This window comes from Paralichthys olivaceus, chromosome 11 (assembly GCF_024713975.1).
Source record: "Paralichthys olivaceus isolate ysfri-2021 chromosome 11, ASM2471397v2, whole genome shotgun sequence".
Taxonomy (NCBI): Eukaryota; Metazoa; Chordata; class Actinopteri; order Pleuronectiformes; family Paralichthyidae; genus Paralichthys; species Paralichthys olivaceus.
The window spans coordinates 19,120,534-19,147,543 of NC_091103.1; the positions used below are offsets into that span (position 1 = coordinate 19,120,534).

At 40.3% G+C, this 27,010-nt stretch overlaps 2 protein-coding genes and 1 long non-coding RNA gene across 4 annotated transcripts; all 3 read right to left on the reverse strand.

Moving 5' to 3' along the window:
- Positions 1–54: 54 nt before the first annotated feature.
- Positions 55–14,987, reverse strand: LOC109630218 (protein Smaug homolog 2). Its single transcript, XM_020088248.2, has 13 exons — positions 14,646–14,987; positions 12,971–13,499; positions 12,367–12,837; positions 11,908–12,150; positions 11,670–11,779; positions 11,263–11,349; positions 10,666–10,939; positions 10,488–10,573; positions 10,078–10,193; positions 9,709–9,907; positions 7,096–7,222; positions 5,262–5,345; positions 55–3,278 (listed from the first exon to the last, which is right to left on the reverse strand). Exons 2-13 carry the CDS (start codon positions 13,164–13,166, stop codon positions 3,250–3,252), a joined length of 2,022 nt encoding a protein of 673 aa, XP_019943807.2. The 5' UTR covers positions 13,167–13,499; positions 14,646–14,987; the 3' UTR covers positions 55–3,249.
- A 1,861-nt stretch (positions 14,988–16,848) lies between these two features.
- On the reverse strand, positions 16,849–21,911 carry paf1 (PAF1 homolog, Paf1/RNA polymerase II complex component). Of its 2 annotated transcripts, none has more exons than XM_020088663.2 (14): positions 21,646–21,911; positions 21,173–21,205; positions 20,967–21,059; positions 20,273–20,394; positions 20,058–20,124; positions 19,875–19,976; positions 19,672–19,777; positions 19,273–19,341; positions 18,994–19,097; positions 18,785–18,901; positions 18,538–18,666; positions 18,193–18,298; positions 17,699–17,777; positions 16,849–17,561 (listed from the first exon to the last, which is right to left on the reverse strand). In XM_020088663.2, exons 1-14 carry the CDS (start codon positions 21,690–21,692, stop codon positions 17,122–17,124), a joined length of 1,614 nt encoding a protein of 537 aa, XP_019944222.1. In that variant the 5' UTR covers positions 21,693–21,911; the 3' UTR covers positions 16,849–17,121. The 2 variants fall into 2 exon arrangements, with proteins under 2 accessions (XP_019944222.1, XP_019944224.1); XM_020088665.2 differs by having other exon boundaries at positions 21,173–21,202; positions 21,646–21,898.
- A 690-nt stretch (positions 21,912–22,601) lies between these two features.
- On the reverse strand, positions 22,602–26,348 carry LOC109629953 (uncharacterized). The gene is made up of 4 exons (XR_002202748.2): positions 26,173–26,348; positions 24,853–24,989; positions 24,176–24,220; positions 22,602–24,067 (listed from the first exon to the last, which is right to left on the reverse strand). It is a non-coding gene; the product is annotated as an uncharacterized lncRNA (long non-coding RNA).
- Positions 26,349–27,010: the final 662 nt, after the last annotated feature.

The window sequence follows — 27,010 nt, forward strand, 5'->3', positions numbered from 1 at the left end:
ATGAGAGGAATAGAAACGTGTGAATAAAGTAAGTAAACAGCGACAAAGCAGAAGTGAAGTTGCAAAAGAACTGAACCTCTTTATTTGGACTGTCATCGATCAGACGGATGCTGCACTTCAGACCATTCACACACGTGAGAGACAGTAAAAAAGTAGAGTGTTAAGCATGGGATGCAAAAGGTTTCATAAAATATTAGAAAATGTCCAGGGGGAGTCATCAGAATTAAATATAAATTGTACAAGACAAATATAAGCAATGGAGCCACAGTTCAGTTTAGTTCAATTATTATTATTATTATTGTGTTTAAGCCTGGCAGGGACATTAAAGGTTCACTGTGTAGAATTTAGTGACATTTAGTGGTGAGGTTGCATGTTGCAGCTGAATTCCCCTCACCCTCAAAAGGTGTTCAGTTTGGACGACTGTAAAAAACAAAACATGGCGGCCTCCGTAGAGAGGACCCGCTCCCGATGTAAATACAAAGTATTTAACTAAAAAGAGCCCATTCTAGGGTGAAGAAAACAATTTGTACAATTTAATTGAAACACACTAGTGAAAAAATCGCTTGGATTATTTTATATTCAATTCTGCCAATAGATCCCTTTCACTTAAATCTTACACACTGAACCTTTAACAACATGATCTGTGGGTAGAAGTCTCCAGGACGCTGTACCACCATGTGGCTGCTTTGTATGTGAAAATACACCAAGCTGAACTCTTGAAGTGCACCCCCCCTCCCCTAACCAATCGCACGCCCCACTGGAATGTAAACATGGAGTAAACATATTCCTTGGCCTGTTATTAGTGTTCAGTTTACTCATAATCACATCGTCGGTGGCTCAGATAAGCATCGTCATCCCCTGCTGCATCTTCATTATGTGCAGACGCTTGCAGAAATCTGCTGCATGGTACCTCTGTCTATTTTCAGTAATGCGTAGACCGCCCAAAACTTCAGAGGCCACGATAAGGATGATCTGAGCGACTTAACGCAACACAGTTGATATACAGTATAGTGAATAGTTAAAAATAAAAATAAGATCTTAAAGTTGTCAGCATTGCACTCGCTGAAGTCCTCTTTGGGCATGAGTGCGAAGCTTTTAGTAAGTCAGATCTATCCAAGAGCCTGCTCTGAAGAACTTCATGACTAGACTACTACTCAAGACCATTTTATCAACTTGTTGAGGATAATGGACCTGTGCATTTCAGGCACCACATGAACAGTTTTAAGAGGACATGACAGCGAACAGCTCAGTCACAAGGTCAGGAAAGGTCATTCTCTCTCATCACTGCATGACCAGAAAAGCAGGTGTTACGTGCCCCGTAAGGTTATCACTTGAAAAATCAACAGAGACTCAGATGGAGTCCATGGATTAGTGGGTAGAAGGGCTTTTGTTTTCAGGCTCTACCCAGCCAGCTCCTGTGCGAGAAGGCTTCAGTTCTTTAATGCGTTACATAGTGAGACAATGGAGTATTCATGACATCACTTAACATGAATCGGGCATTATCCCAGAGAGATGTAAACAGTGACATTTAGGCGATATAAACATACAACATAAGTTGCAAGATTTCTTGCTCTCTAGCTGTTGGTGACACTGGGCGCCATCAACCACCATGTCCTCTATCTACAACAGTGCTGTATTAGTGTGGCAAAACATGCGATTATAGAAAATAAGCATAAGTTATCAATATCACGGGAGAGTAAAAAATACATTTGGAAAAGATATCTGTAAATAACCTTTTTTTCACTAGACCGACCTTCTATGGCTCTGCTGAAATAAAAATGTGAATGGTTATCCCTGCCTTATGATGTAACCAAAAGTGATCCAAAAGTTAAGACCATATTACACATACATGCACCTCCGCTCTGCCACATTCAAAGACAGAGGCTGTATAAGACTGTTTTTGATTCAACACTGATACCACATGATAATGTTTGGGTTCTGAGACTGAAACACAGAGACACAAACAGAAAATATGGACATCGTCAAGCACCTTGAAAAGTATGATTCATCAAATCATCACGTTGGCCGTTTGAGGAAGAGGGCACTGTGAGGGTGAGGGCGCTGTGCTCCGGAGCATTTATTACAGGATCAAGCTTCATTTTCCAAAGCCAATCATAAAGAGGCCAGAGGTTTGAAATGGGTTTCATTTAGTTTTCTCACCGTTTGAGTGCAGATTGAAAACACTCTCCCCTCCTTCCCTTTATCAATTCAATATCAGATCAGCTCTCTGCACAGTACAAACCACACCGGCCCTTATTCACCGCTCTGGGATTCCTCGGCACAAAATGAGATTCATCATCATTTACGTTGCAGGGCATAAAATGACAGAGACAAATTGCAGCTGGCATTAAGTCTTCAAACTGCTGTTCTTTTTTTTTTTTTACAAAATTATACCGTTCTGTTGCACTTCACTACAAAGATCCTTTTCAAATTAACCATCGCACAACCTTTCTCTTTGGCTTTGTAGAAGTTTGGAGGAGGACAGTCACTTCTACTTTGACTAAGTGTTCAGGGAAAATGACCAAAACAACAGGTATGCCGACAGTTGAATTACAAGCTTTTGTCTCGATCCTTTTGGTCCTCAGTTTCTTGCCTTAGCAAAAAACAACTTCTCTAGAGAGGAGGAAAGGAGCCAAGAAATGAATTTAAGTTTCAACCAACACAAGCTCTCACTAGCACTGGTTACAGAGCAGTTAAGGTGGCTAGGAAGTGTATTGGTGTCTGTATATCAACACCTGTCCACCAGTTAAGTGAATTCTTGGGCCAATTCCAGTTTGGTGCCTAATATCACAGATAATTTAATAAAAGTGCCTTGTTTCTGGCTAGACTTTGTCTGATTTACACATTATGCAGTGTGATCTGGATAGAAACCCTTGCTCCACGGCAGGAGGAAAAGAAAAGTAACTCTTAGGGCAGAAACCCTTTAAGACAGCACCAATCGACCGCTTTTCTCTCAGACCGTGGCAAACTGACCCTCTGCACGTCATGTCACAGTCCTGCAAGTGACACGGAGCAGATTGCACAGTTAACCTTTGTTTTCTCTGTCCTGCAATATAATAATCATCTGTATTCCATTTTTAATAAACTTAGTTGTATATAATAAAGTACAAAAATATTAGAGAACATATACACAGTTTTTTGTCATTTTGTAGTGACTGCTTTGCCTGGTTTTCTTAAGCATACGTATATCTTTGTGCTGGGTGATGAGGAACTGAACAGGCCTCAGATGAAGTGTATTTTTCCTTCTCTTCATATTGTTGATGTCCGGTCTGTTCCATCTGCGGAGGAGATTCAAAAGAAATTATTTTCAGGACATTCACAATCATGAAATATACAGCAACGCTCACATTTTATCCTTCAAGAGGAAGTGCAGTTTCTTTTCCTCCTGTCCCACAGACAGACAAAGTTATTGATGCCTTCTTATGTGTCCATTAATCTTCACCTTCATTGCCTTTCATACATTTTTATGGTGCCTGCCATTGAACTTAACATATCTTATATTTATTAGATACATCACTGGATGAGTAGCAGCTCCTTCCACAACCTGAAAAAAACACACTTCACTTCCTCCAAAATAGGAATTTTTCCTCATCTGTCATGGCTGTACAGTGTTTCACATTAATTATCTCCACTGTGGCAGCCCGCCATACTCTCATTTGACCCGCCACAGTTTCATGATGATCTGAATTTCTTTTAAACACTTTTCATAATAACTTAATCGTAGAGCCGTGTGTGGTTCTCTTTGCTGTGCTGCCACACTTGCTCTCTCTCTTTTACTGACTGTGTCAATGGCCCATCAAATCATCCACTGAGTCTTTACAGTCCTCCGCAGGCAGTCAGAATTCTGCATGACACCAGTAAATGCCACTCTCACATGCTGCCACAACAAGTGTTCTGCAGGTTGGCATACTTGCCCTTTCTGTGCATCGCACACAGAGGATGCAGCTTTACAGGGAATCATTACAATCATAATGAAGACCTCTGTCTTATTTAAGCCTTCATCATTTTATCCTGTCGCCCTCTGCAGTTAAGCTGTATAAAGGCCTGGTCACTACTTGAGGACATACAGCAACCAGCTGGACTTGAATTATTAGTTTGCTGGTGCTTCTGGAAAACACTGCTGTGTATTTAAACCTATGTGATATATCATTTCTTTGCTAACAATCTATATGATGAAACAAACTGAAAGTCTAAATACTCGATTAAATTCAACAACAATCTGTGGATATATGACAATGTGTATTTACATTTTGAATTTGATTTCAGACAGTAAGGCCAACCAGACTAAACTCACTCTTAAACATGCGCTGCTGTTTTAAAGTTTGAGCACATCTCAGTTTTCCAGGTCTTCTGTAAATTTACACTTGCCATCATTTCTTTTAAGATTTTAAAAACTTGTTAAACTCAAACACCGCCTTTGGCCTCAGTTAACGCTCCACCCTGCCATTAGTGCTGTTTATTTCTGTCCTGTTTATTTTCTTTTATGTTTTTGCCCCTAGTGACATATGTTAAGCATCCTTGGGTCTTTTCAAAGGCACTATATAAAGTCAAGTTATTATTATTAATACTCAATTTCATCCATTTTTTTGACTCATCTAGCAGTAGAACACACTCTTTCTATAATGGAAATTAAGAAATGTTCAGAAAAAAGCCCAAAGCCTTTTGCAGAGGTTCCCCAATATGTCATCAGAGGGTGTAGGAACTAAAAGGTTTCACTTATTTCCATCGCTACAGTGAGGATAACTAAATAAATGAATCCCCATAAAAGGCCCATTTTCTATCAAATGAAAATAACTTTCAGTGTTTGGTGACCTACCTTTACCATTTACTTTTGTACAATTTAATGTGATTCACTGGATTTACGTTCTAAAATTTTTGACCGGTAGAGTACTTGACTGTACACATGGACACAATAAAACATCAATAACCTTAACTGTCTCTGGGAAAAGAAGAAAAATAGTTCTCTCTCCACAAGAGGAACCTGGCAGCCGAATAATCTTGTATAAATAAGATGTTATTTAATATTAATACGCAAAACTAATGATATGAATTATAAAAGTCAACAGTATGCATAAGGGAAGTTGTGCGTGAACTATTTGGTATATATAACTTTCCGTGAAGGACAGTGTATTAATAAAATCCTTCCTCACATTGCCGAGATATAACACATAATAAGGTGTTGTTGTTGTTGTGTAGTTGATAGTTGAGTGAGGTTTACTAGCCAGTGGCATATTTAGTACCAGGCTGCCTAGCACACTTACCCCCTAAGGCATGCTCTGTCATACTGAGGCACAATGACTCCAGCGTGGGGTTGATCTCCAGGTCAGCACCTGGAACTTGGCATTCTGGGGAAAAGAGTGAAAACATTTTAGTCAAAAGAAAGATTAAGGTTGATATTACATCACATATCGCTATTAGGTCTGCATTTTTACACCTTTACAATACAGCCGATATTATAAAGAACCTTTTAGCCCTGTTTATCTTTGTTTTGATTTATATAAAATGATTGAAAGTTGATTTAGTTTTAAACTATTTCATCTCTTGATAACTTGGGTTACAAGAATTTAATGCTATCAGCTCTATATCCACAAAAATCACAGCCCACAACAAGTAAGAAGTGCATATTCCTGTAAGTGTATCAGCAATAAAATTTCTTTCAGCTACGCCAATTCCATGCTATCATTTATCCTGACCAAACAATGTCAGGCACACCCGTTAATCTATATTATATTGTTACTCATTGCGTTTTTGTCCAACAATCATAAATACACTGACATTGGAACAGACTACCCCCATATAACTACTACTGAAACATGACATTAACATCAGCGACTTGACAATTTGATTCAATTGAAGCCAAAGCTAAGAAAATAACAGGACAATCATTTTCACTGACAAGAAAACATCAAGTTCAAATGTAGATTATCTGTACATACAAGTGGGTAAGACCCTTTCATCTCTGAAATCCTTTCTCTCAGTTCTATGGCAACAGTCTAGTGTATATTTGTCTGGAATATGACACAGCTGACATTTCACTTGCTTACAAATCACAATGTGACCACTCAAGACATATTCTGTTGTCAAGCGTAAAGCTAAATCTGTCTCAAGTGGACTCAGACATGGTACGTAATAGCAGTCTGAGAAGGGATAGAGTGTGAATAAGCTTGAAACTGAAAGCACAGGACACAGACCAGTGATGACCATTTGGGTGTTGAGTTTGACCTTTGACTGATCTTTATATTCAGCTGCAAGTCTGTGCAGTGATGTGAGGAGTGATGCCTTGACACTTTTAAATTGGTTTCTTTTGAGTGCCCACAGGAATAGACTGTAAAACTCAATTCTTTTGTTGTATGCGGTCTCTCAACATGTACATGTTTGATTCATTTTAATACAATATGTTACAATGAACCTAGAATACATAAGACACTCCTCATCTGTAAAAGAAGATATTTGTGGTCATGGTCTTCCGAAGGGTTCATTTTGAATTAATAAACATATTTAACAGTAATATTTATACTATGGATTCTTTAAAACCGAGATAATCTTTTAAATTAGACTGATATTGCCATATTATCTTTTTAAAAATAATATGAACTAAATGTTGTCCCTTTAAAAGATTGGAATTTATAACAATGTGGGGCTGGTCAGTTAAATTTGTGGCTTTAAAATCCATTGAAAACATGATTATATAAAAACTGTCACACATATAAATGTGTGGAACCTGACACATGAAACAAAGCAACCACAATTATTATTATGTATATTGTATGAGGTGACTGATTGTTTACTGCAGCATTATATCAAGTTATTTGGTCATTTTCACAGATAGACTGTTTCCCAAAAAGACGTGAATCTAATAATCTAATGATTGATCAAACTTTTCTAGTTTAGCTCTAAGTGATAATATTAACCTGAAAATAAAAGGACCTCTAGATAAGTGTCTGTATTTCTTCTGTGGTGAAATGTAAACAGGAGATTGTGGAAGGTAAGACTTACAGAGTATATGAAAATGAAAAGACAGTCAGGCACAGACTGTGGGTTAGAGCATTCACACACATTAATGCAGAATAAAAAAGGCCTGCCATCACACAGTACCTTGCTGCTGGAACATGAGCATGGTTTGTGGGGAAGTGTGGACAGGGAGTGAGTGGGTCCGCTGCACAGTGCTGCGACTCTGACTTGGCATGCTGTTACTGCCCCCAGGGTTGGCAAACCACAGGTTCTGTAGAGGAAAACACAAGTTCTTGTTGCATAAACCCACTCACTCTGGGAGGTAGACGTGAATGGTTTATCTTTCAGCTAAATCATTAAATAAAACTATTCAAGCCAAGATGATGATGAATCAATTTAAATCGACATATAATGCCTAACCCCTGCTGTCTTGTGTGTACTGATTAAAAAACCAATGCCTGTTGTTCTTTAATTTCTTTTCTTTTTAGAGTAAATATTTACCACGGTGTATTGTGTGGGTTAATACCCCAGGCAGGGCCGCTGACAGGTTTGGCTGGGCCCGGGACAAAATTCTCTCAATGGGCCCCCCCCCCCCCAAAAAAAACCCACACACACCTCTACTTTCTCAGTCCCTACCCTACCCTTAAATGACGGAAATTCAAAAAAATACTCATTACTCAACAAACAATTTATTTGAACATTTTAACATTAACTTTGTGTGCCATGCGCCAGACTTTTGTGGTGTCCAGCTTCTTTGCAAGCTTGTGTTCTATGGAAAGCATTGCCAGCCCGTTGAGCCTCTCCTGTGACATCTTTGAGCGCAAGTAGTTTTTTATAAGCTTCAATTTGCTGAAAGCTCGCTCACCTCCAGCCACAGTCACAGGCATGGACAGGAAGATCCTGAGCAAAATGCAGAGGTCCCCATAAATGCTCCTGAATCACTGTGTCTTTCTCTCTCTCTCCCTTCACTCTCCTCCCCTTCTCTCTCACTGGTAGCCTGTTCTTCCTCTATCTCACTGGTAGCCTGTTCTTCCTCTCTCTCATACTGTTTGGTAGCCTGTTCTTCTTCTCTCTCATCCTCTCTAGCCTCTCCTATAAAGGTGAACATATTTCGATAAAAAGGGCTATATCTAAATTAACAGGTGTCAAAATGAACCATTTAAAAAATAACAAATTGAAAACCCCTTAATTTGATGATTTAACACAGAAAAGAATAGACTGATCAACTTGGCTAACTCTATCCCAAAGACTACAAAAGTTTAAAAATCTAAGGTTTTTTTTTTTGTTCCCAAAATTGTCAAACGCCGAAACACAACCACAGAATTCGCTTGTGCAGCTCCCAAACACATGACGTCGGGATGACAAGCCCATTTATTACGGATAAACCAAAAGGATTATTTACAACTTTAATTGGATAGGCTATGGATATGGACTGAGTGAAGTTATGGCTTTCAGAATCATACCACAATAAAACTCACGCTATTGTATTCACTTAGAGCTCATTAACTGCACATTTCATCGACCATTTTTCACTTGACCAAGGGGAATCATGTCAAGGGTACTTTTATTTATCACCAGACCCGCGTGTATGTCCGCTGAACTTCCAGAGAATGTTTGGGGAACAAGGCGGAGCCCATTCATCTGGCGAGTTTCAAGTTAACGGCAATCAGAAACGAAGTTACAGGCTACCCCAAAACGTCACGTTTATAACCCATTCGTTACATCCAACTCATCTAAATGGCAATTCCACATGTTGCCATGCCACTGGCTTATTTTAAACCATGAGCCGCGTTACACTGGCTGTAATTCAGGTGACTGGGAATTATTCTCAAATCAATTCAGCCTGATTGGAGTGCGCAGCGCGTGCCTGCCTGAAACATTTGCGGGGTAATGTGCATATTCTAAGATTCAATTATATATAGGCGTATGAAACACAGTGTAATAAAGCCGTTGTGGTTATCAAATTATTCAATGCCCCCTGTCTGTCTGATATTGATCTCCGTGTGACTTTCTCATGTGGTGCTGCGCTAATATGTTTGACACACCGCCTGTGTTACTTGACGACGGGGCTGGAAAAAGTTGGCCGTGTCTTACCTGGCTGTGCTGCACAGCTGCCTTTACTGGTACCTGCAGCATCACCTGAGTCTTTTCTGAAATATCTATACAGAGATCCCCTCAGGCTTTCGGCTTCTTCCTCTCTTTTTCGCCTTTCTTTTTTTTTTTGGGCTCATGACTTGTGCATGTTGAATCGACTTGCGCAGCGCGCACTGACCACTAATGGAATGATGTCGTCTTTTTTCTTCTCCAAAGACCAAACCATTTTGGCATTTGATAGGGGGTTATTGGCCGTTTTTTCAAGGGCAATGAAGGCAAACAATCTAGGAGTCATTAATTGAATGCAAATAAAGCACTTTTCTTCTCTAAATCAACACATTTTGAAGTATACATACAATAATTAATCCCAACTTCATGGGGGTCCAGTTATGGGCCCCCCCCATTCCAGGGCCAGTCCAGGGCCCGGGACAACGTACCCGTTTGTCCCCCCCTGTCGGCGGGCCTGACCCCAGGTATAGGAAAAAGAGAAACTACAAATATGGAGTCAGGTTGAGTAACTGCAATCAGCTTATGTGTTTTCAATCAACTTTCAAAAATAATGAACCTGACTTGACTGATAAATCTATTTTGTCCACAACATAAGGCAAGTTTTATGTCCAAACCTTGTATTAAAAATGCCCATCCAATGGCAGTAATACTAACTTGTCTACCCTGGCCTGCCAGCACAGGATTAGTGAGCGTGTGGCGTGGAGATGCTCCGCCAATCCCACCAGGACTCAGAAGACTTATGCGACTGGCTGGGAGTCCACGAGGGGTCATTTGGAACTGCCTTTGCCCTCGTCGCCCTACACCTCCACTCACAGAGCCGGCTGTGGGGAGGGAGTTGGACCCATACGTCCAGCTGGAGTAAAAAACAAAGACAATATCCACCAGAAGTCTGTGAGTGAAGAAAACTGCAAAGGTTGTTATTTGAAAATGAAAGGCAAAGAGTTGAGTGTAAAGAGAGTATCAAATCCAGCTGGTGTGACCTAACTGTTAAAGATGGAGATCAAAGATAAGAGAAAGTCTCACCCTTTCTGTCGGTACACAGGCATGTCCAGCATAGCTTTCCGAGGGAAGAGGCGGAGCAATTTGAGGACCTGCTGCTTCCAAGAGACCAGCCTCTTCTTGTGAGTTTCTGTAAAAGCCTGACAGAATATAGAGACAGCAGAAGAAAAAAGGCATCAAATATTGAAAGTTACAGGAGATGCTTCTGAAATTTGCATGTTTTCTTTAAGGAAAATGTAAGTTTCATTCTTCATTTCAAGAAAAAAACCCATAAAACAATAGATTATTCTCTGTCACTAACAATTTATTTACATTTGCCCATGTGATTATTTCAGGTATATACTTTTGGTACAGTGAGATATTTAACACGCTATGTACAAAACACTTTAACATGTTCAGCAAATGAAAAATAAACTTCATGCGCAGTTTCTCACCTCATGTGTTAGACACTTCTCGATGAGCTGAAGGTAACAGCTGATATTCTCCTCATCTGGCCTGGACACCAGCAGCTGGGTGCACACTGAAAAAAACAGGATTTAGATATTCATGTTCACAGAGTCTTATTTTGAATTAGGAATGTGAAAAAGAAAAAGAACAACATCACATTCTTACCTTTGCCCATGACACGGGTGAACTGTCCAGCAATGTCGCCGTCTGAGATGGGTGTGGCTGAGGAGTCTCCATCGCAAGGGGGTGGGTTGTGGGTCTGGAAGCCCTCTGAGACTGGCTCTTTATCTGCTCCTGTTTTTGAGGCTTCTGAAGGGGAGGAGGCGGTTTCTAAAGTAGGCTGTGCTGCACTGGGTGGGATGTAGGCCTTGATGGGTGTGGTGACGATCTGCTGCAGCTCCTGAAGGGCATTGCGGAGGTTTCCCCCCTCCAAAATATCCTGACAAGAGATGAAACATCAGTCTCACAAGCTGTGTAAGCTTTAAGTTCAAGGATGATGTTGTAAGTAGAGAGTAACACATCCAAGCTGTAAATCTGGATTAAAGCTTTAAGAGGCAACATTGCTCCACAGAACTATCCTAGAGGAAGTCACTGCATCTTTACCAGCTCCACTCTGACTGCTTCGGTGCCAACAGAAGAATGGGGATTTCCCAATGGAAAAGTCACATGATCATCAATGAGTACATATATTTTTATCAACACAAACAATATACTGTTGTCTACTTCTCTAGAATCACAAGTACAACATGCCATTTGAATTACCTTTTCTAAGGACTTGAGCACACTCTGCCTCTCTCGCAGTTTCTGGATACTCAAGGCAATCTTATGCCGTGCTCCTTTAGTGACATTCTAATAGGAGACAGAAAATAACAAGATGGCACGAGAAGCAGGCAAGTTTATTCTTGTGTGAAAACACTGGGCAATTTATACAGTTACTAAATAACGAAGCTAATCACCATCTGTTCCATTAAAGCCAAGGGGCAGAGGCAAAATCACACCATTTATATGTGTGACTGGCTTGATATAACTGTAGGGTGCTTTGCTTAATTTCATGCCTCATTGAGAGTTGATGTATCATCAGGTTTGAGGACAGTAATGTTCACAGCTGATAAGGGGGGTGGAATAACCAAAGCTCTGCCCTTGTGTATGTAAAAGGGTGGTTTACAAACCTGTGACTCAAGGTGCTGCTCTGTGAGAATCATCATCTCCTCATAGGTCATCTGGGAGAAAAGCGATGCATATTTATGAAGGCGGAGACTTTTCAGCCACGCCGGAACATCTACAGCAAACACACACAAAGTAATGTTAAATTTTGGATTATATCACCACAGCTGTTAGCTCTGCACGGCTTTTAGCAGAGCCAAATGATATGAGTGTCCTTGGCTCAGGTAGGTAATGAACTTTGACCTTTCATGCCACTGCCGTCCTCCTGGAAAGTGTTGCGAGCGGAGCCCTGTTCTTCAGTCTGTTCACTGCCTGAGGACGCGACGCTGCTTTGGGGTGAGAGAGGTGCATGATCTGTCGGAATAAAGTTCTGTCGCCCTCCTATGTCATCCTGGCTAACCCACTCAGAGCCACAAGCCTGGGGACTGGAAGGAATTACGGACATGGACTTCTTCAGAGGGCTGGGCTGCATCTGCCCACCCAGACCTGGCAAGGGAAACAATCCAGTTATGAGGATAATGAAAAAAGTTCTAAAAGTTCTATTGTTGGTACCTAGACAACATTCTGGGACATTTAATAAATGCCCCCCGTTATGCATAATATGGGTAGTAAAATTTGTCCTCACTGGTCCCATATATACACTAATACCAAGTTTATCAATCTCTTTGTTTGTAAAAGCAAAAGATGAATGAGAAGCATTACCTGTGTTATTGCTGTTGATGGGAGAGGACATCCCGCCTGGGAATGGCATGTGTCCGTTCTGGCCTGCAGGAGATGTGCTTGATGATGAGGATTTGTCGTGCCAAGCAAGGCCAGGGTCCAGAGCCTCAGCAGAGCTGGGCCACTCATCTGAGCCCTGGCGTGGGTGGTAGGGACTGGATGGAGGCCGAGGTGCATAGCCACTTGATAGGTGTTCCTCCAGGTGGTTTAGCCACATGGCCAGAGAGGTACGGTCATCCAGTGTGGTCGCAGGGTGGATAAGAGCATAGGAAAGCAGCTGTCTGCTTTCTTCCACAAACAGGCTACTCTCAATGGTGTGACTCAACACCTTCTGCAGCAGCTTCATGTACTCACATTTGGCCTCACTGTTGCGTGGCTGCAGCAGAGGCAGATGAGACAGCAGCAAGGAAACCACTTTCTCTTTCGGTTCCTGATGCCACTGGCTGACAATCGCTAATAACAAAGGGAAAATCATCAATTAATCTTTTATTACTGATTAGCCTTCTGAAGAAAAGCCATCTATTTGAGAAAATTCACACCAACCAACAGCACATGATAAAAAAACACTCATCAAACTATTAGCTACCTGCATTGTTGGCCTCAGCTTCAAGGATGTGGATCTCTGTGCAGTCTGCCAGCCAGTGTTCAAGGCAGATGTGTAAGAAGCGAGCCTGGGTGCGGGACACCCTCTTCAAGAGGGACAACAGTGCCACCGTCTGTTCACACTCATTCCAGCCTTTAAACCAATCTGTGAGGATACCTACTTGGTCTCGGAACATCATGGCGTGTCTCCTCAGTAAGGAGAACAGGAATGTGTGGGTGGGGAGGGGGCTACTGCAAAGACTGCTCTCTCAAACACAGACAGGATCAGTCTCGCCCCGCACAGCGGGGTCGTGCTTGCAACAGTCCTGGGATCCCCTCAGATTGGACCGAGGGGCCCTCACATGGTTCAGGTGCAGAAAGAACTGTAGACAGGTGAATTCACAGACCGTGTGAATTACTGGGACGTTGTCTTATGAAGGGAAACTGAAAGCGTGTCAATTGTCACTTTTAATGACCCAAACTGGAAAAGTCTTCTTTCACTCTTCTATGTTCAGGATCACATCATCCATACCCTATTAAATCAACAGAAAAGAGAAAACTTACAAACGACAAAAAATAAGCAAACTTTAAAATCTTAATCAGCCACAATTTCAAACTAATTCAGCTTTTCTAATGTAAGTGATGAATGCTTCGACAGATTAAGCTGATCCATACCAGTGATTAAGTATTGGAATTTGCTCTTCCTGACCTACAACAGTTTTGTTGATGTAAACACACTTTTCTGCCTTAAAGCCGCAAAGGTCTTGCGATTTTGTTTGAGGATTTAGACAGATCATTGGCTTCAGTAAGTGAAAAGCTGGACTTACAGTTATCTGTATGAAGGTAAGTGGAAAATAAATTAACAGGATATTACAGCACACAGCCAAAATGAAATGAACAGACTGCTATAACCAGTCATATAAAAATTGGAACATAACATCAAACTAGGTTTTTATAATCTGCCCATTGTTGTACATCTACGTTTACAATACAACGTCCAAGGTAATGTAAGGATATGTGAGGTAAGAGGTGACTGATTAAATGTATAACTTCCCAAAGACTCTTACCAGTGTTGCTCCGGCTGCTTCAATCATAATATGTGATCATAAAAGGTGTGTTATAAAAAGATTAGAGTCCAGGCCACCGACACTAGCAATGCTTATCTCATAGCATTAAAATAGGCTGCACACCAAAAACCAAGGGCAGTCATTGGAGCCCTACATTTACAACAGGTCATTGTTATGAAGTTTATCAGGCAACGTAATATGTCAAAACTACAACCACCAGCACTGCAAATGGTGACACCTGTAACATTACGAGCTAAGCTTCTGATTAACAGCAAACACGAGTGTCTGGCTACGAGATCCCTGTTGTTGTGATCCCTGTGGGGTTTATTAACTTCACACAGGCTAACAATACACCCGGCAGCATAGCATTAGTTAGCCGTTAGCCACATTTAGCACGATCGGCCTAGTCAATGATGAGGGATTCGGGATTTGTATTGTTTTTCGTGGAAGCTGTTGCTGCCCCTTTTCTCCGCCTCGGACTTCAAGCTTAGCGGCACAAACAGGGACGTCCAACCGCGGTTTAAATCGACACCATGTTGCAGCTCGTTAACCACACAAAGTTGTAGGAATGGCGAGTTACAATGAAAGCAGGCGAAAGGGTTTGTTGTTTACCTTTGTCAGTTGTCACTGGTTAGCGAGCTAGGCTAAAGTGCTAACGCTCAGCTCGCTCGACGATAGGGCAGGGATGGCTAAGTGCTAGCGCTAGCTCCTCTGCTAGCGAGTTTTTGCTAATAGATGCAATAACGTTAGCTCAGCGGAAAGAAGCGTAGATTGATCCCAGACGCGCTGCTCCTCACGGGGATTCGTTCACAGCGGCGGGCCCCCGCGGCTCTAAACACACCATGCTGAAGAACACACGTAGAAAAATGTTTATTGCAATACAGAACATAAAGAGTGAACGCCTGGAGAAATCTACTTCGATTTTAAGTTGACGTAAGACGTGGGCACGACGTCATACGTCTGGAGGGTACGTCATGTTGTGTCCCGCCCACAGTCCGGAAAATAAAAAGCTTAATTTAGGCGGTGACAGATAAACACGTGTCTTTCTCTAGTAGAACAGACACTATGGGTATTTTCATTTCAATAAACGTTTCATTCTTTTCTATTTTGAACATGTAAATAAAAAAAGAGAAATTAAACAAACAAGTGAAAAAAAAAACTGAAAACAAGTATTATTTACAATCTGAGCAAAAAAAAACAAACGCTTAATGATTTAATCTATATATTGGAAAAGGAGAGAGAACAAGTACAAACTTATTTGTACAATATCCCCCTTCTCCATAAACCATTAATTAATAATGATCTTATACTTAACCCAGCTTCCTATACATCTATAAATATATATGTAATGATGAATTCAACATAAATAATACAAAAATTATATATATATATATATATATATATATATATATATACACCTACATAACCCAAATATAAATATAAACAAAGTTGTTCTTTAAAACAAAGAAAGAGGAAAATAAATGTTTTTCTTTAATTCTAAAACATATTTCTGAATAATCAGTAGTATGTCAGAAATAAGTAATATATAAATAACACATTTCTTGGCTTGTCTTTAAGCCCAAAACACCACAATCTTTTTCAATATTTTTTTAATAATAAGTAAGTAAAAAGTTTATTCATATAATACTTTTAAAAACAAAGTTTACAAATGCTTTGTCAATGATGCAAAGACATGATAGCCAATAACAATGTTGAGGTGGTCGAAAACGGTAGAGAAAATAAGTCAAGTTTATTTAATGTAGCATTAAGAAAGCGACGTATTGTGTTAGTTAAACAAAAAAAGCTTAAATAATCATTGTGATTTCTTAGTCAAAGTAAAAATGAGGAAACAACTAATTATTTTCTACAAGAAATATTAGGCAAGTAAAAGTGGATAAAAGTGTAAAGTCACTTTAGTTTCAACTTGGTCTTTTAGAGCATCTCAATGGAACAATTGAGAGCTGAACTCCCTGAGCAACAACCCACATATCCTCAATGATTTCTCATTGTACTTTGTATATATATATGATACATCATTTGCAAATATTGTGTTCATAGTAGAGTGTATAAAAATGCATGTTGACTGGGTTGCCACTCAATTTAACAGTTCACATCATCTACTGCTACGTCAATGCCAATGGTGATGGGATGTCCCTTTGTGTGCCATACTCTTCACCCCAGAGTAATAGTCTTTAAGAAGTAATAGAAGTAAAAATGTATCTCTCTCCATATAACTATTTGAAGAATTACTGATGACATGTATTTGGCATCAGTTGTATTTGTTGACTGGACAAATGACTGAATCTTTTGAAATATTTAATTTCTTATTAACAGAATCTGTGGCAAAGTAACATATGGTTTGCAAAGGCAGAAAGATGTAGGTGGTAAAATCTTTAGGAATCAAAAAGGTAATTATACAAAAGGTGACCTATACTTTTATCATTAAATTTAATGACAAAAAATGTGTTTATATCCACACCTATTTTGCAAGTCATTCATACTTTTGATGTTGTGTCTGATTGGGATATTCTCTGCTATACTCTAACATATTTGAAACGAGAAACCCTGATGATTTCACTGAAGAATGGCTGAGGGACCAAATGAGACGTTTTCGCTAAAAATACATTTCCCAGCCTCCCGTCCAATGTCAGCTGGGATTGGCTGTTCCAACCGAAGTCCGAACTGAACATCAAATAAACAAATAACAATTTATATCTTTCGAAAATGAAGCACAAACAGTGATTTACTTCATGGAATAAAAAAATCCTTTTATAGATTTGTCATTTGTATGCAGTGTAAAAGAAAAACAACCAACTTTTCTTACAAAATGTCACCTGCAATTTATTATCGGTTTCAAAGCTGTAACGCATTATGACATGGAAGAATAAAGACATTTTCACACAATTAGACAGAGACCAACAAAGGAATGGTACACAGATACCTAATGGTGCTTGAGATAAATCTAAAAACTGGAGTGAACAGAGATGTCTCCGGTCCAAAGCCAATGTGCATCTCGCTCACAAATTTCATAGGGGTCTTGTGATCACAAGTGTTTTTTGCTGAATATACAGAACACACAGAATTGACCTTATTCACTGTCACTGGCATCACTGGAGTCTGAGCCTCTCTCACTTCCACTTCCACTCTGAGCGCGGGTCTCTGAATGGTCACTGCTGCGGTCGCTGTGTGCTGGAGACGCACTGCGACTCCTGCTACCGCCCCTGTTACCTCCTTCATCCTCACTTCCGCTGCCCTCTTCCCCGCTGCTCCTGGCAGAGTTCTTTGGCTCGTTGTCGTCGTCGTCGTTTTCCTCGCTGTCATCGTCACTGCCGAAGATCTCTTCCTCGTCTCGCATCTCTCTAGTCCTGTCCTCGCCGCTTTCACTTCCACTGCCGCTAGCTTTCCTCTTTCTCTTCTCTCTGTCCTCATTGTCATCTACATCCCTCTGTTTCGGCACTTCCTCCTCCCTCTCAGATTCACTACCAGAGTTATCTGCTTCACTGCCGCTGCCTTTCTCTTTGTCATCACCTAGACAAAACAATGCAAACACCACACAGCAAAGATGGTGAGTGAATTAGCAGAAACATTGACATTACCACAGTATAGTGGTAGACAACACAGTAAAAAAGTCCTGAGAACTACAGAGAGAACATAAAAAAACTGACCGGAGTCCTGCATGTCTTTGTCCATGTCCTCTTCTTCATCTTCTGGCTCATGGTTCTCCAGCTGAGCTTTACGTGCTTCCTGAGAATCATAACAAGGGGATCATCAAGGATCAATAAAAAAAAAATGCAAGGCCATTACCATTAAAGCTATATATCAAATAAATCATTTTTATGTCTTACTGAAAAGCATTGTTAAATGTGAATTAATATACATACAACTTCATTATCTAAATATTAATATGGCATTTACACACAACCTCCCATATCAGTCCCACTGCTGTATTAATAAACTTCACACCTTTAACCTATGATACAACCTGTGCAATTATCCTATACTTTACTGTTATATCTTTAAGAACCACAACACACAAACGAATGTCCAGTGTGTTGTAAATAATTCAACTTCAGATGCATAATTACGTGTTCCAAGCCTTAAAAACAACTTGAAAGTGTATTGTCGATAAAATGAAGAGGAAAATGACAAGCACACTCACCTGAGCCTCAAGCTCTTTCTCGTTCATGTCTCTGTGCTTACAAACCAGCACAGCGTTTGTGGTCGACTGTGCTCCAGCCTTAGCTCTTCTCTTGCTCAGACGCACCCTGCAGGAGAGAAGACAGGCTGTCAGACGGCCTTCGAAAGCTCCATACATCATTGATAGTAGCGAGTTTGTTTTGTGTGTTACGATTTGAAATCAAACTTTCTAGAGCAAAGCAACAGACACTTCTACGTGTACTTGTTTGATCTAAACACACCAGCTGCATGTATCACTACAGAAAGCATATTTCCGTTTTATCTTGTTGAGGTGCAAGAAAAAACTCTTCTCCAATCAATGATTTACCTCGTCTCAAGCTCATTGTAGTAAACACCATCTCCATCTCTGAAGATAAAGAAGTAATTCTCCTCATAACCCTTGCTGGCTTTGTTCTTGACGTTCCAGTTGTACTCCCTGGCAATCTTGTAATCATATCTGAAACACAGAAAATCACATACATTTTTTTTAGACAGGTTAAAGACAATTCACAAGGTTATTTTTAAATGCATAAAAAAAAGATCCAGGATTTGCCTGATGCATCATCATTACTTACAGATCCTCAGGCGAGTAATCCACGCCCTCATCACAGTCTCTCTTGCGCTTGCGAAGTGTGTCTTCATTGGGCAGGAAGTAAGCCACAAATTGGTTTCCTTCCTCATCCATCATACCTCTGTATTCAAGAGACAAGAAATGCACATTATTATTTCAGAAATCTTTTTTTTGTCGAATCACAGGTCCACACAAAGGATATTTTGTAGGCACCTGATCATGGCCTGAGACATCATTTCCACTCCTGCTGGTGCTGACATGTCTTTAGGTGCCGGATCAGAGTCGAAGATGACCTGAGCACATGGATTGATCCACATCTGAGGAGAGAGAAAGCATAAACAATATTAATGAAGCACATAAGAGTGCCCAGTGTCAGTTTCATACATTTCCCCCTCACAACACAGCCCCCTGCCACAGTGCATATGGCATTCAATTTGAAAGCATCCACACAGACTAACAGTCAATAAACTGTCTTTTAAGAAGCTAGCTCACCTTGAAGTCAGGGAACACAGGTAGAATCTCCACAGGAGTGACTCTGGGTTTACTGTAGTGCTGCGCAATCTGGGGAGAAACAGCAACAACATGTTGACAAACCATAGCTTTTTAATTACCTACCCATACATGTTGACCACTTTGGGTAATCAGCTGACCATTCCAAACAGTTTTTCTACTGTACAGAGCAGCTCCACAGCAAAAGCTTTTGAGGAAGATGTCTTATTCATCCCAATATTTGCAATTTGCAGATATTGTTGCACAATCCCTATCAGTGGAGTTGCAAACTCTCCGAGTCTTTCAACACCCAGTTTGAAACTTCTTTCCACACTCTTAATTTTGCTGGAGGTATACAGGATTTAAAAAGGATTTAGCCAGCCTCAGAATATCCTCACTTACAGATTTCTGTGCATCCTCAAACGTCTTCTCAATGGCAGAAATCTGGCTGTCTCTGTCCTTGTAGATCTCTTCTTCTGTAAACTGTTGTTTGACAGACACACCGATCCTAAACACAACACATATCAAGATTAAATACACCGAATCATAATGTACATCTTTCTATTGTTAAGTGGGTCTGAGTTAAAAAGCAATAAATTACTTACTTGACTTCCACTTTCTCATTGGAAACGCCATATCTGTTGAACTCTGTAGAAATATACTCTGTCTTTCTCATCCATGGGACCACTTTGGCATGCTGCTGTGACCTTTGAGAATAGAAAAACAGTAAACCAAAAGTCTCCACATAAATTTACAATATTGCCATGGTGCCAATTAAGTAGACTTACCTCTTCGAACTGGATGGAGCCTGGATGTCCTCTTCCAAGAGTTTTTCATCCGCGGGATCCAACAATACTATCAATGTAAAAGATTAATTCAGTCTATACACACACACACATTTGATTTTTAAGTCTTCTATACACACACACACATTTGATTTTTAAGTCTTCCGGTAAGAAATATAAAAAAGATTTTGGATTTGTGATCACAACTGAAGACTTACTGTTGGGGTCGATGCGGTATGTGTCTGGGTTGATGAGATCAATGGTGACCCCGAGGTCTGGCTCAGTCAGGAGCTCATGCTTGTGTTGCTTCTCTAGAGAAGTGGCTTTATACTGTACGAACCTGCCATAGCAAACAAACAAATGAAGGGATGTGTTTAAGACCTCATTCAGACCTAGTATTTACATCTGTCCTTTATCCTACCACAGGTGGACAACAGGTGTGAACGCACCCAATGCATCCTGAATGTGTCTTGAGATCTGATCCGTCAGACCACATTCGGTGATCTGGTCACATGTGGCCCAATTATTTTCGCTGTGTGAAAAGGAGCACCTGCTCAGCTAATGTCTCTGACCCAGTACTACTCACTACTACTACTACTACCTACTACTCAGCCCCTCCTGACTATCTCCCCTCAAACACATCTGTATACTCAGACAGCATAAAACAGTATCATTTGACCATTATAGATGGGAATAATTTACGTTTATTTGCATATAGAGCAGGGGAAGTGAGATCACTAAAGCTCACAGGAGACACATTCAGGACAAACTTACAAACTTAAAGCTGACCACTGGTGATCAAATCTCACAGGACAGATATTAACACCAGGTCTGGACACGGCCTAAATGTTAAATTCATTCCCCCAATTGTTTTCCTTGGGTGAATGTGGAGTGATGATTGACTGTAGTTACCTGTGCTGATCAAACGGGTATGTAATGAATTTCGGATCAAAAGGGATGTCGGGCAAGCTGTTGCAGTACTTCACGCGACAGACGACTCCTGACCTGTCGTGGGCACAGAAGGAGAGTTGTGGTTAGCCAGTCGTTTGCCCACGCTTCACATATTTCACGTCACTGTACATGATGGCAAATACAAAAACAGTGTCGAATCCACTCACCTCTCTGGGACAGTTCTGTGTGACGACGGTCTGCTGAGAGAGAAAACAGCCACATGTGAGATCTGCAACCAGCATCACAACCTACTGCTGGATCAAAACATGTCAGAGTCTTCTGTTCACGTTAAATCCCAGATGTTTGTTCCGTCAGTTAGCACTCAGACCGGCTAACCGTGGCTAGCTTAAACTAACTATACCTATCACTAACATAAAGTCAGCCATTTTATTTGAATCCAATGTAAAACAGTACAATGGCAGTAAATTGTACTCTGAAGGTAACTAACGTGACTGGTAGCTAACGGGTTAGCTTGGGTTAAGTTGACATTGCGCATGCTTGTTTATCTCGCTAACTAGCATTGTTGGGTAACATTGCGCACAAACAAACACACGCCACAGACTCCAGGCTGATTTAGGTTTGATAATAAATTGAATCGTGAACCGAAGACAGCCGACTTGTAAAAGCGTGTTGAACTGACCTGTGTCCGTCTTCTCGTTGAGCTTGTGTTTGAATCGTTGGAGCCATTTTGTAAATAACAAAGTGCTCCAAACTGAAAACAAACTTCTCTGCTTGCACAGATAATCAACACAAACACGCCTGATCTCAAACAAAATACTCGATCCGAGTCAATCTTAAACTCCGCCGCTAAATTCCCCCTCGATCATAATGCATCTTAATTCAGTCCTGGAAGAACAGGAAGACCCACGGTTCCGAACACGGATCTGGATTTTAGAGAACGCCACCTACTGGTCCGGCATGTGAAGCATTGTTGAGTGAGTTCTTCTTCTTCTTGGATTTGGCAGACGAGACGCTACAATGGCGTGTTGCTGCCCTCTACGCTTTATTGTCAGTGCTCTTTATGATTATTCACATGGGTTTATATCGTCCAATGTTATGCAGATAGTCGGTTTTTTCATTCTGGTCCAATCGTGCAGGTTTAGCAGGTTGCACAGATTAAAAACTATTCCTCCAGTTGTTCCCTGGTCTCTGAGTATTTGTCTTGTTTCTTGCATTGGATGAGGATATGTTTTCCTGTTTCTGAGTCTCCACGCTCACATTTACCATCCAGGTGTTTTCCAATCAGAGCCATGTATTCTATTCTATTCTTTCCCCGTGGGCAGCCTTCTTGACTAATGAATACAAATCTTCATTCCCCTCTATGCCTGTTTGTATAAATAAAAACTACCTCACACTGCTTGATCAATTACTGTGGTCTGGCCTTGGATTGGAGTCTTTTATTGTAGTTAAGGCTGCTGCTGAGTCACTGCATGACTCAGCATACAAATTAATTATCATCATAATTTCTGCTGTGAATACTGACATCTGATCAGAAATCTGGAGTCCATTTTTAATTCCTAACCGTGTTGTGTATTCACCAAAAACATGCCTTTAAAAATACTTTTGTCTCAGTTACAATAAGAGACCAAAACTATCAGCTGTGCAAAGCATACGCTTTAATTAAAAGAGAACAAGATGGAATAGAAAAAAAAGACAGATAATCTTACAGGTTGCAAAACGATACATATTTTTAAGTATTAAAAAAATACTTTTATTTCATTTAATTGATATGACATTGACAAATGATTTCCATGAAATGATTCTGTGGAGGTGAGGACGCTGGGAGAGCATCTTCACCTATACCAGAGGATCAATCAGCGCAGGTCAGAGCTGTTAGCTGATTGATCTTAAGGTTTAAAAGGCAGCGGCTGAGCTGCCTCACAGGACACTCAAGAGACACACAAGGACTGAGACGGACAAAGACAGAGCTGAAAAGCCAAGTTTTGTGTGATTGATGTTAGCTCACGTGTGTGATGGATAATAAAGATGCTGAAAAGTAACTCCTTTGTCTCTGGCGGTGTGGGAGATCCCTGTGGCATGCCACAGATTTCTATTATGGGGTTACACCCTCATCACCACAATTATTTTCCACATATTCACAGATCTATTCAGCACCTCTCGGACATAACATTTCTAGCATCAGATTCACTTCCACGGCTCTCAGTCCTACCTCCTTATTTTCATCAGCATATGGAGCTTTTGCACTTGCCATGAAGATGGCTTAGTTATCACCGGAGCTCAGAGTAGAAGACAGACACTTGACATGAGCAAAATCCATTAATAAAAGACCAGATATCTCTGGAAAAATTTAAATTAGACATATTGCAACTTTTAATAATGATGTTTCAAGTTCAAATTATGATCCTCCTGATGCCATTTGATATACTATAGGTGAGCGTTCTTGAAATTAAAACTATAAAATCCTTGGAACAGGAAACATACTCTTCACAATCATCTTTGCTCAAGGTCTTGACTTATGAAAAAGCCAAGTACATGATTCCACCACCAAAACAATAAGCTCCTTGTTCAGAGTGCATCATCGAACATGCACCAAAATATCTGATAACTGTCAGCAACATTCATACGCCTTGTTTGTAACGGACTTACTGCAATCTAATGTTTAAAACACAAATATAGCTGTAGACACTGACAACTGTGGTTGCATAGAACGGTAGTGTGATCAAAATATCATCTTAGTGCAAGTCTTCAAATGGAGTTTAAGAAATGAAAGAACAATGTCATGAACTGAACCTCTGTATTGCATTTTTTTTTACATTATTTTGCTTTCCAGAAAACCTGAAAGTGAAAATGTTACAATCGGTGGAGGTGACACACTAATCATCGTGGATCTTCCTGTACGTAGTTGTGCCTTGGGTCATGCTGCACCTCTCCACCACCTATCTTTTAAAGTGGGCTGACAATGACTTATGTTAGCAAGGGCTGTGCACAGCAGTGTGATATGTTCCTCTGTCACACACAGTAACTGCACAGCCCATTATGTGTCTTCCAGTTGACATCTTGATCTTTTTCTGACTCAGTCTCTATCTGCATCCGGGTGTCTACTATTTGGAGAGAGAAAAGAGATTAGACCTGCAGGCCCACACAGCTCAGATTTCAAAATAAAATATTATTATAAACCCAGTTATTTAGGTCAGAGGAAATGTTCATACCTGCTTAACATGTATATCAACTGTCCAGGATCATCTGCAAAAACCCTGCAACATTAAAAGAAGGGGTTCCATTAAAGAATTATGCTCACTAACCCATGAACTGCTCAACAATGATTCCATAATGGACATTGCTCATTAGGTCCTAAGTGTTTTTCCCCTCGATTGGATCATGACAGGACTTAAGGACCCTTAAAGTCTAATTTTGGGCCCTATCAAGGAAGTAGAGATGATGTGTTGCCTTTCAATTTTTCTTATTCACCTCTGTCAGAGGTAAGTTATTGGAGGGGGAAACAAACACAGATCACAGGCGTCTAACACTGGTAATCTGGTCTAACTTGTGTCACAAAGCTGATTGTCAGCTGGGTTGGTTATCTCCAACCCTAGGCTTTCTTATCCAGCTACAGTTGCATTCGTGTGAAACAGTCAGGCATCTTAATTACAGACCACATTGTTTGCAATGTGAACAAAACATTTCAATTGTTTAAGAGACTGAAAAAGTTGATATCAAATGAAGGGAAATGTGTACACTTTAATCACCTAATAAAATGGAATAAAGCTGTAGAAACACTAGAAATAGCCTAAGAAACTCTAAAGATAAAAACAAGTGTGAGAATTGCTATAAATATCAATTATTACAGAGCAAGTGTTTTCCATAACCACTGAAACACAAATCATACCCATCTCCCCAGTGGTAAAAACCCCGGTCCTGGTAGAACATGGACAGAAACAGCCACACGCTTATTGTCTCCACCCAGAAGATAACGAACAAGAACCATAGCGATGACAGCAGGACTTCACACAACATCCTGGAGCTCTGTGAGGACAACACACACATAGCAGAAACTTTAACTGTATTCTGTGACTAGAAAATATATTCACCTGGGCTCTGGCATTTTCTGTGTCTGAATGCAGGTTGGGTTGGCCGACGAGAGGATAGAAATATGTTATTTATACAATCTCTTTCATGCATCTGGTTTATTGACACATGTTCACGGAAAGCAAATAATAACATCATGTACATGTGACCTGGTCTGATGCTTTCTGTCCTTGTCCTTGTCTACGTCACCTTAAATATGTCCTTCTCCCTCAAATATGTGAGTTAAGTTATTATTATAGAGTCTATCAATAGATAACATTAGCATTTTCACTTACTCCTATATCACATCACAACAAACACTTCCTGCTTTCCCCTCTCATGTGACTGAACTAACCAATAAGAAGCCAGAAAGGCCTCAGCCTAAGGTAAATGTGAAAGAACAACAGAGGCAGATTGAACACATCTTTCCTCCTGATGTCATGATGCTAATGTAAATATCTAAATGTGTAAGTATGTAAATAACTGTACACATGTTTAGTAAATTAACATAAGCACACGAATGAACTTAACTTTCAACCTTACATTACTATAATGCTGCCATGGATTTATGTAAACAGGATACCTTAATGCTTTGTACAGAGAACACGATATCCAATGCTCCAACGTGTCAATTGTAATTTAAACCAGATGTTTCAAACACTTTGCTAACACCCACTTCTGTGTTTGCATTACTGCTGGTAGAGGAAAGTTAGCAAATCAGTGTCCAGCCATTCCAGCTAGATGTCGACGTTTAGTCCATCGACAACACGTAACTTATCAATTATCACCGACGGTGTTGAATGAAAGGTCAAATAATCCGGTGATAATTTATCATGCGAGTTAAAGTCGACCTGCAAGTAGCAGTGCTAACCAGCTAGCTAGCTAGCTAACAGCTAATTGCGCTGGATCCTCTTGTGTGTACGTCGGTAGAAGAATCGCTGCATGTTGTTTTGAACATTATTATTGTTCACGTTTAAACATTTAACCAACGCATCGCTAAAGGAACGGTTTCAGAGTTTGAAGCGACACGATTAGAGCAGATGAAAACACTGGTGCTAAATCCGATTGTTCAGAAACATCCACATCGTTGTCGCCACAGAGTAAGTACCGTTAAATAAAAGCTCGATTCCTCTTTACTCACTCAAATCAAAGACTGTCGAGACAACATTCCTCCTGCACGCTGCCTCAGGCCAAACATTCACTGTTGTTTACAAAGATCATCACAAGTCACGTTGCGCGTGTTTCCGCTTCTGGGACCTGAGGGTGAAAAGCTCTGGTCCGCGGCCCCTCAGAGGTCCTGACACGTCTCCTCTGCAGCCACAGACTGAAGCTGCTTTCACTCAACTCCAGATAATCTGCTGACGTTCTTCAGAGGGACTTTAATCCGAGATCTCAAATATAAAAGTTAAGGTGCTCTTTGACATCTACTTTCTCACCACGTTCTGTACTTTTTGCCCAATCCCCATTTGACTTACTAAAGGTGAGTGTTAAAAATATAAAATCCTTGAACAAGTAATAAACTCTTCACAATCATCTTTGCTCTAGGTCCCAATTTTTCATGAAAAAAACAGAGTACATGATTCCACCACCAAAACAATAAGCTCCTTGTTCAGAGTGCATCGTCGAACATGCACCAAAATATCTGAACTGTCAGCAACATTCATACGCCTCATTTATAACAGATTTACTGCGATCTGATGTTATAGCTGCTACAAATATAGCTGCAGACAGTTACAACCGTTGCTTAAAACGGTAGCGCGACCAAAATATCATCTCAGTGGAAGTCTTTAAATAGAGTTTAAGAAATGAAAGAACAATGTCATGTACTCAACCTTTGTATTCCATTTTCTGCGACATTATTTTGCTTTCCAGAAAACCTGAAAGTGAAAATATATAAATGTTACATTGGTGGTGACACATTAATCATCGTGGATCTTCCAGTATGTAGTTGTGCCTTTTTATATGTCTGTTTTTAAAAA